Source organism: Diuraphis noxia, unplaced genomic scaffold, assembly GCF_037042655.1.
Source record: "Diuraphis noxia isolate RWA-SAM2 unplaced genomic scaffold, SU_Dnox_SAM2 contig0003, whole genome shotgun sequence".
NCBI lineage: Eukaryota > Metazoa > Arthropoda > Insecta > Hemiptera > Aphididae > Diuraphis > Diuraphis noxia.
In genome coordinates, this window is record NW_028301713.1 from 45,733,645 (window position 1) to 45,744,119 (window position 10,475).

At 25.4% G+C, this 10,475-nt stretch overlaps 1 protein-coding gene across 3 annotated transcripts in view; it reads right to left on the bottom strand.

The window, feature by feature from the left end:
• The window catches only part of LOC107173681 (uncharacterized), a 447,370-nt gene that overhangs the window by 123,095 nt on the left and 313,800 nt on the right, over positions 1–10,475 (bottom strand). For all 3 annotated transcript variants that reach the window (XM_089225025.1, XM_089225024.1, XM_015524309.2), the window contains one exon: positions 243–344. In XM_089225025.1, coding sequence (XP_089081151.1) covers positions 243–344 — 102 coding nt within the window. The remainder of the gene's footprint in view (positions 1–242; positions 345–10,475) is intronic.

A 10,475-nucleotide genomic window follows, 5' to 3' on the forward strand; every position in this document is an offset into this window, starting at 1 on the left:
AATGGAAATTATATTTATAGGTCTAAAAATAGCACTTTAAAAACATTCACATATCACTATGTCGTATAGCGACTGTAGGAGTACAATTACTGTAGACCAGTAATCATGAACAAACAAAAAAAAAAATAAATAATGTATAGTAGTACATTTATATTTAAACATAGCTAGTAGATTTCCCTGATGAATAATATAAATATAATAATGATTTCCATAGGTTATAGGTATGAAAAGTGTGTACTCACCCCAGTCTGAACATGGTGCAGAGATTGAAACCGCAAATCTTCTGTGTATGTGGATAGCCCGACTGTGAGTAGTCGGTAGTCTCGTCTACGAATCCAGGAAACCTGTAATGTGATTCGTATGATCATGAATAATACTTTAACTCATTAAAAACACTGTAACATGATTATGTATATATACTAATAATAATTATTTTTAAAGTTTTAAGTAGAACTACATAGTAGGTACCCGTGTTATATATTATGATAAATTATAAAAATAAATAAAAATTATATTCATTATTATAATTCATAGTATAGTACCTCTTTGAAGTAAGAATGTATGTAATTACTCATATAATATTATATGTTAACAAGCTGACTCAACGTTGAATTGCTAACATTTTAGATTGATTTCAATCAGTACAAGAATATACAATATCTACTTAATTTCTTAAATGTTATTTGTTTCTATTTAATATTCAAAACATTAAAATTATGAATACAGTTGAGAATTGAGTCATTAATAGTGAAAATACATTATTAAAAAGACATCAATTTAATAACTACTTACTATGTATATAGTAGGAAGTACCTAACTAAAATAAATAATTTCATATTTTCATGTTTATTGTAAATCGTGATATTGTAGTCATTACTTATTATATAGTATAAGAGTGTTTCATTGGCATAACATAAAAGTTAATTTCCAGTAGTAGTTAAGTAATGTGTGTAATGCAATTGATGTATAAGTATATATATATATTTTTTTTTTCTTATTAAAAGAAAATATATACAATCTGTATAAACAATACAATAAGTAATATGGTTGATTAATATACAAAACTGGACGGCTTGATGGAAGGGAGTGTCCAAACGACACTACTTCAATATTAAAAAAAAAAAAAGTAACGCTGGCTAACAATCTCGTTGTTGATGCCGTTGATGGCTTAAATAATTAATAATAATAAAATAAAGTTGATTTGAAGAACCTACCTATACATTTTATCTTGTAATAATAATAATATGAACCATTATAAATTATTCTGGGTATTAAAAATATTTGTATATTAACTCTATAGCTGTTTCAATTGCTGTGCAATAACAATAAATAGGTGGGTGAGGTTTATAATTTATTTAAACATGTTTTTTTGCGTTTATTATAGGGTTTCATATATTGCATGTTAGTTGGTTATAAATTATGTCAAATATTTAAATTCTGTACATCCGAGTAAGTTAGATACCTATACATTTTGATTGCATCCCAGATTTAAGTAATGCATACTATAATGCAGTCCTGTCACTATAATTTATTAATTTCCTAGGCTTATAAAATTACTAGTTACACAAATACGGCTTGAACACAAAAATTGAGAAGTCGAGCATCACTCTCCTTGGGGAAGAGATGGCCCTGTTTTATATATTTAATCCACATATTATGATGTATTATAAGTAGAGCATATCATTTTATGTTTTAACAAATTATGAACTAAGCATGCAATTATACTAAAAATAAAAATAGACAAAATATGTTTTGAAAGATTGTTAGTCCTAATATTTTTTTAAATTGTTGTATGTTTTATTCGTAAATAGGTACTACTTACAATATAATACATAAATTTATATTTTTCTGCGGCAAAATACATTTTTTAACTTAAAAAACTCCGGTGAAATATCCTATTGACTGATTCAATCGAACAAAAATAATTTAAAAGTAAATGCTGTATAAATCATGAAATACGAGTATGTCTGTGGTAACCATTACCAATTGGCAATTTCTCACCTTATTCTCACCTACATTGGTCATTTATATTAAGTTTAAGAGTCCTCTATTATTGTATTCAATTTCTACATTGTCATCAAATTCCTATATATTTATATTAAAACTTCGCTTGAAACGTTTTTTACGGAACTCAATTACATATTTTGTTCTATGTGCATATTGTTTAGTATAAAACGTGTCCATTCGTTACTCGGTCATCTTAAGGACATTATTTAATAGCATTTCTCTAGTGGCGCCAAGAATCTTTAAACACACGTCATCTGCACAATCCATCGTACATAGTAAATTTTATCATCTTTCAAATAGGAAACTTTAAGAGTTATTCAATATTTGCATGGTTTAGTATGATATTTTTTCCATTAGTATATGAACCTCTCAATATAAAATGGTTTATGACGACTTTGTTTACTAGCTAAATGTTACTTTATTTATTTGCAATGCCGGATGGACAAGGTATCGGCCCACCGAGTTTTAGTTTTTTAACCGGCCCTAAAAGGGGCCTTTTTCAAATAAAAATGTATAAATTGATCTAGATTTGACGTAGCGCACAGAGTTAAATAAATTTCTTCAAATTTGTGTTATGAAATAATTGCCCAAACACTTACGATCGACATTTTTTTGAGCGGGCCACTGAGATTTTCTCGGTAGCTCGCCTAACCAATCCGGCCCTGTTTATTTGCTCTTATTCTTTCAAAGATTTATCTTTATTTTTATCATATAATATTTAACTAAAAAAAATTAAATATTATAATAATGATAATTAAAATAATGTATAGAAGTATAATACTATAATGTTGGATAATATCTACAAAATGTGGAGAATTATTTTATTATATTGGTTTTAAATTATTTGTTACGATTAGTTATACACTTATACATCTATATAAAATCATACAAGTATATTATTAGTAGTTACACCTGCTGTGAATGGCATATGTAAAAATAACTATAAACCCAAATACCTACATCATCGTGACGTGGTTATTATTTTTTTTTTTTAGTGTTTGTGTTGCTGCTCTTACTACCTTTTTGTAATATAAGTTTTTAATAAACTTTTGAAATTGACTAAATGATGAATGAAAATTGTTTCTACAGTTTAAAACTATTATTTACATATTATTGATATTATATAGTAATTTTAAACCTAAAAAATAGGTATTAGTAAATTGCCTTGAAAATGTAAATTTTAAAGTAAGAAAATAAACATATCTTTTGCTATAGAAAAATAACAACCATATTGGTAGACGGAGGCTGTAACTTGTAGCATTTGTTTATTATAATGTTTATTAGCTACTAACTTGGATGAAATGTTTAAGTACTTAATTAAAACAAATGGAGTATTAGAGCTAAATATATGTGGTTTTTAAAATGTATTTTTGGACAGTTAACATATTTTAAAATAATATAGTCCATTCCCTAGTAGTTTTCAAGAAAATCATGAGATGGGACAGGCAAAAGAAGTTCAATAATCCTCTGTACTTAACAAATCTGAATGAATTCCAATCCGAATTGTTTTTCCCTCAATGATTTATTAATGTTTTCAAATAAAGCACTGCCTGTTCCACAGGACCTATCAACTCTCTTATGCACTTTGGTAGGTACCAACATTTATTTGTATTAATAAAGTGGATTTAGTTCATATTTTTTTAAAAACTTAATTAATAATAATTATATCGTGTATAAACCATTATTAATGCATACTTAATATACAGGATGATTTTTTTTATCGTGAACCAGTTAATGTCTCGGGAAGTATAAGAAATTTTAAAATAATTTTTTTTTTAACTTTCTAGATTTTACTATTTTACACTTTTTTTTTTAATAGTATTGTTTATCTATCTTATTATTATCGATTATGACCGTTATGGGTATTGTTAAATTGAGTACAATTTCGCAACTTCTGGTTTTTACTGTTGGGTTTGTAAAATTGCCCAGTAGCAGTAAATTGAACGAATATTTAAGCATTAATAAGTCGCAAACGGATTACTCAAATTAAATTCTGTAAACGTTAAAATTATTTTTTTCAGTATGTTTATAGATTTTCGTTATCGAAAATAGGTATTGTCATTTAAAAATCGAAAGTTGATAGTGTTTTATAAAATAAGGGAGGAAGTTAAAATTATCAAAATTGTAACACAGTGTAAAATAGTAAAATCTAGAAAGTTAAAAAAAAAAAATATTTTAAAATTCCTTATACTTCCCGAGATATTAACTGGTTCACGATAAAAAAATTACCCTGTATAATATTGGGCCCTAAAGTTTTTATTATATTTTATTGCATCGCAATATGTATGACATACGCGCCATTTTAATAGCGTAAAATTGTAATTTTTTTAAATCAAAATAACATTTTTATTTAGATTGAAGTTGGCTAAATATTGAAAACTTAATAAAAATACACAACATTAGGTAAGCAATTTAAATCTATAAAATACTAATACTGAATAAACTATAATATGTTTGTATCTGCATTATATTGTTTGCATAATTCGTTTCAACAACATAATTATAATCTAAAATAAATTATTTGTATGTAATTATTTTTCATTGTTGCTTTTAAGCATATTTAAAACAAGATTCAACGATTGTTTATTTGCTAATAGTACAATGAAACTGCTATGGTAATGATTTCTAAATCATTCTTTATGTATTGTTGGTCCATTATCCTAAGGGTTGTTATTTGCTTTTGCTTGTTCGTATACAATTCTCTTCATTTATATATTCCTATTTCGTTCGACCCATATATTATTTATCTTATCTTTGTTCCCAAAAATTATCTTCCTACTGGGCACTGGCCATCGTATCTCTAAAGTAATTTTTTTATATATCTAATAAACTATTTTGTATTAGGTATATACATTTCCGTTGCAATATTAGAATTTGGATTCAATTTGATTTATATTTTATGTATCTAGTATCTAGCATCACAGAATAATACCTATATAATTTTTCTTATTCCCTTGAGTTTTTACATTACGATAGTTTACGGTATAATGCGTTTTTATTAATTTTAATAAATAACAACATTTAGGTATAAATAAATGCCTATAGATAGGCTCCTGTAGGATTTACTATAGATGTTGAAGGTTGAGATATAATAAACTTTTTCTGTATTGATAAATTGATTTCTTATTTTTATTCACCCTTAATAAAATAAATATAATTCATAAATAATAATATTGTTAGTAAATAATTGTAGCAAACTATACTTGCATAAATATTTTTCCTAAGTATACAATAAGGGACATGATAAAATTATATTTTATTAAAACGGAAAACATGAATACTATCGTTTAACTGTACATAATATTCTATACATATAATAATACATATAATAAACCATATATGGTTAGAAATAAAATATAATACAACACCAACATTATCGTTTAGTTTATTGAATTTTACTAAATAGTAACTGCAGAAAGATCTTTCAATAAGTTTTGAAATACCTGCATAAATGTAACACGCTTTTTATGTGAACTTGTGATATACAATTAATCATTATTTTGTAACATGTAACATACACGACAGCAGTACAAGGAGTAGCCTAACTTGTATATTCAGCTTTCAAAAAATATATTCCTTAATGTAAAATAACCATGTGAAATGTTAATTAAATCACGAAAAGAGGCGTCGTTTTCTTAAATTACATTCACCGTCCAATCGTCGTTGTAGAGCTGAAGAATGCAATTAATATATAAATTGCACCCTTGTTGTGAGTCTATTTAGCATTTTGGCAACAGAACTATGGTTGTAATTTAGGTTTCAAAATTTTGGTAGAATAAAAATTGTTTAACGGGGTTGAATTACACAACAACTTTTATTATTTAAGGCGAATTCAAAATGATAATGTTATTCCTAGCTTTTATTTTAATGCTCATGCAATCATTGTTATTAATAACGATTACCTACATACCAAACTCAATCGATATTCAAAATATACGTTCACATCCTGTAAATTATTCAACGAAATATGGCGAGGACATCAGTCACGCATACAAGACACATTTGTTGGTAAACATAATGGTTAACGGCTTTGGAAGACTTTGATAAAACGGTTTTGTATCTTAAACGGGTAGAAATCAGTCCTTGCATTAATTATTGTTTATATACAAGAGTCGACTATCTACCCTCATGAATATACAACGAATCTACACTACAAGAGCTGAACATATGAGGTTGTTAATTTTTTACTCTTATATAATATATTATGTCAGTGTCCTTACTCATGCATGTAACGGCAGTTGTTGAACTTGGCAAAAATAATTGCAATTTCATTGCTCTATAATGATTGTTAAAAATACTCGTTAAATAATAACAAATTTCCACGACTAAAGTAAGTTTAACACTGACGAATGGAAATTCACTTATGTTTTTATATTTTTAAGCTAATATTGATAGTAACTTATTAAGATAGGGTGGTACGAACATTTTGAGAGTTGCATAGCAGAGGTTTTCCACTTTTTAAACTCACAGTATACCAGAGTGCTTTTAAAAACCTGGAGTAGGTGCCTACAGTACAATAATCTGGATTTATTATTTATACTTATATTTAATATCTTTGATTTTCTACGTCCGACTTAACTTATTACATTTTATATACAAAATAAATACTTTAACAATAATAATATTGTATTATTTTACAAACTATGTGAATTATAGGACTAATCACTTATTTTATTAAACAAAACAGGAAACACTGAGCTTGTATTATTTTTTATACAAATCCTTTATTTTTGATTGAATATTTGAATTTCCAATTTACGCTTGTTAAGTTAGTTAAATTCATTAATTTGTTTTTAAGTGTCGAAGATCTTTGTTCACATAATATACATATATGACATTGAAAAATATAAGAAGTAATGTCCTTAGTTTTTTGCTAATATTAGCAATAATTTTTTTTTTTAATCTTTATGTTTTTATAGAAGAATTTGATTATTTCGTATTCCAGTGAAATTATTTCAAGACTGAATTCAGTAAAATTTATTTTTATGTGGAATATCCGTCGATTAAGGAATTAGCAAGTTAAAAATTTAAAGTTAAGTTAATTTAAAATTTTTAACTTAATATTTTAAAATAAATTTTATCTATATCTTTACCGATTTAGACTAATATAAACTTTTTTAGGCATCGCTATTTTGACATTCGTTTTTTTGGATTCACGGTATTGACATGATACCACAACTTAATATATAACGAGTTTCTTTTAATACATTTTATGTTTCTATAATTTATAGATAAAATATAATTATTATTGATGATACCTATTGCATACATATTTACCTTTTTATTAGGTATTTTAATTCATATTACTAGCTATTTATATATTTAAAAAAAAAATGAACTTAAGTCAAATGCAATTTACCAAACAACTTTTAACCTAATTGAGTTAAAAAAAAATTAATTATTAATTATTAACTTTAAACGTTTTAAAATATTTTACATAAATTGAACTTAACACAATGAAAAGTTATCATTAACATGCCCTGGTTTGCATTTGTCCAATCAAATTTCGAGAGTCTCAATGTGGAAAACACTTTCCTAAACCATCGTCTAAGACAATGAAATATTCAAATACGATAGGTGTAATTTCAGAAGTTGCTTGTGCAATAGATAGATGATGATGGAAACATCTCTAATTTTTGTTTAAGATATATTTGTAACTATGTTTCTTTTAAACCATGACACATTAAGTTCTTAGAAGAAGAAAAATATTAGGTAATAGCTGAAAAAATAACCAGTAGATATACTAAAATTGGTTTATTAACAGTTTTTTAATTTATTATAATAATCATCGTATTCATGATCTGAAATATGAACGAGTATATACTCTTTTAATACTATGTTAAAGTCATTATAGAGTATTAACCTTTTAGTTTTCCATGTTTCATATGCATATAGATTATAGAAATAACTCATAATTATCTTTAAATACGATGAGAATTTTTTTAATAATCTCAACAATATATGTTGCAATTAGCTAACATTTTTTATTCCTAACAGGACTCTGACGCTCAGATTTTTAATCCGAGAATTCCGTAATATATAATAATAATAATGTGGTTCGCTAGGGAAACTTCAGGATAATATTTTAGTAATACAATTCACATAAAATGGTAGGTTCATAATGTTGCCTAACGATGTCTGTGGGCGACAGGGTAAAACATCAATAATTCGGAGGGTCATCTTTGATAAAAAAAATAAAAAATAAAAATAATAATAATAAAATGAAAGCAAAAAAAAATGTTCTATTCGGTATCAGAATTTCATTATTTTCGCATTTTAAACTACCTATTATATAATCTATACATTTTTTTAAGAAATAACATTTATTATTCTTATTTACAATCCATACAAATGTACAAACAGTAAATTATATGACATATATTATAATAGGTATTGAATTATCAACAAATAAAATTATGGTTTTCTACTCGTGTTAATTAGAGTCCACTCAGTTTCAATAATCAACTAAGGATTTTATATTAATTTTTGTTGAAATGTAGTTAATTATTCAGTTGTCGTTTATTTTTTTAACGTTATAAAAATACCCAAATATCCATCACTGAATTTTTCTCCTCGCGTCTTCAAGTCACTGTATATACGTTGTTATTCTCATACACATATTTGTGCTGTATATACAGACTGTATAACTATGTAAATGATAAGTGAAAAAAATATAGTCATAGTTATACGCGTAGTTACTATTTTAATGAATACATTGATTTTACAGAAATGTATCTAATTGGACCATAAACTTCAGCTTATTGACTACATCATCGTTTGGAAAAAAATAACATCTACTCAATGAATAAAAATGATTTCTAATATTCAAAATAGGAAACTTGCATAATCTTACTTTCTAAATTAAAAAGTTTTTTTTTATTTTAAGATAAATTCTCGGCGCTAAAAAGTTAATGGTAAACGGTCATTCGTATGATATGTATGTAAATTAACATCATGCAATATTTAAATATTTCACAAAGCCAATTATAATATCAAGTCCAAAAAAAATAAATCGTTCTATATTTCAATTTACATGGAACATTAGTTTTATATCTCACTATAAAGAAAAATACATATCCGCTAACTTTCATGTTCCGTAGATTATGGTTCGTTAAAATTTATCTAAATTTTAATGCATATGTATGAAGGATCTAAGTAAAGTTGTCATGATTTAATAACATATTATGTTAAACAAAATCAGATATCTACTATAAATATAATTGTAGAATTCAAAATTTATTTTATTTTATGGTTCATGCTATATATTTATAAGGTATTATGAATAAAAACATAATGTACTATTGACTTTAAGTATATTTATCATATGGCCTATATCAGTAACGAGGCAAGCTTTTTTAGCACAATAAGCAAAGATTTTAGTCATCCCGACCATCCAATATTGTATTACATAACATGAACAGTGTTCATTATTTATATAATATAATATATTTATATTATATGTACATTTTACACTGTAATTGATTTAAATAAATATTTTAATATAACACATTAGTACAGTACCTACATTGAACACTATAGGGAAAATGTAAATATATTATATTAAATAAAAATCATTCATCGCTTTACGTTAAATTACATTATGTTTATTATTTAGTTACTTATCATTCATTTAATAACAGTCTATTTTTTTTAAATATTAAAAATTAGGTAAAGCATATTTGTTAATATTTTTTTCTAGATATTCAGATTATCTCGTTGCTGATTATTATTTTATTTATATTATTGTTTAATTACATGTAGTGAATACGTACATGTCAAATATTAATCCCACCCACAAAAAACCTGAAGGGTTCTCTAGACCCTCCTCTACACCACTTTCAATTCACCACTTATATATTTTTTAATATTAAAATGTTTAGTGTTCTAATATAGATTCGGATTGGATATAGCATTATATAACTAAAATTATTAGCTGATGATCAAAATTTATTTATGCGAAGAAACATACAAATATATAATAATAATTCAAAAGCAGATTTTCAGTTTTTGTATACCCGAGTATTTTTATGTCCCTCTTTTGGGTTATGTGTATGTTTCGTTATTTTATTATTTTTCCCTCTCAATCCCTGTTCACTACGTTTCGACCGTATATTTTGGAATTACATTTATTTTTGCAGTTATTTTTCCCTTTCTGTTTGGACACTCCCCAATATTATTCTATTACTTTGGCTACAAAAATCGATTTATTTCGTATGTATTTAAATACATATTTCATATTTTGGTAGTCGGTATATTTTATTACATAATATACACTTAAAATACATTTTCATGAAAAAATACGTGTGTAGACAGTTTATACGCATGTATAGGTTCTATAATTCAATATTATAGTAGTATTAGATAGTTGTCAATTATATAAAATATTAAATCCTACACTTTAATACTATATATCAATTTGATTTTAAATAATGATATAGGATGGATTGTAGCGGATTACTCTAATAGTT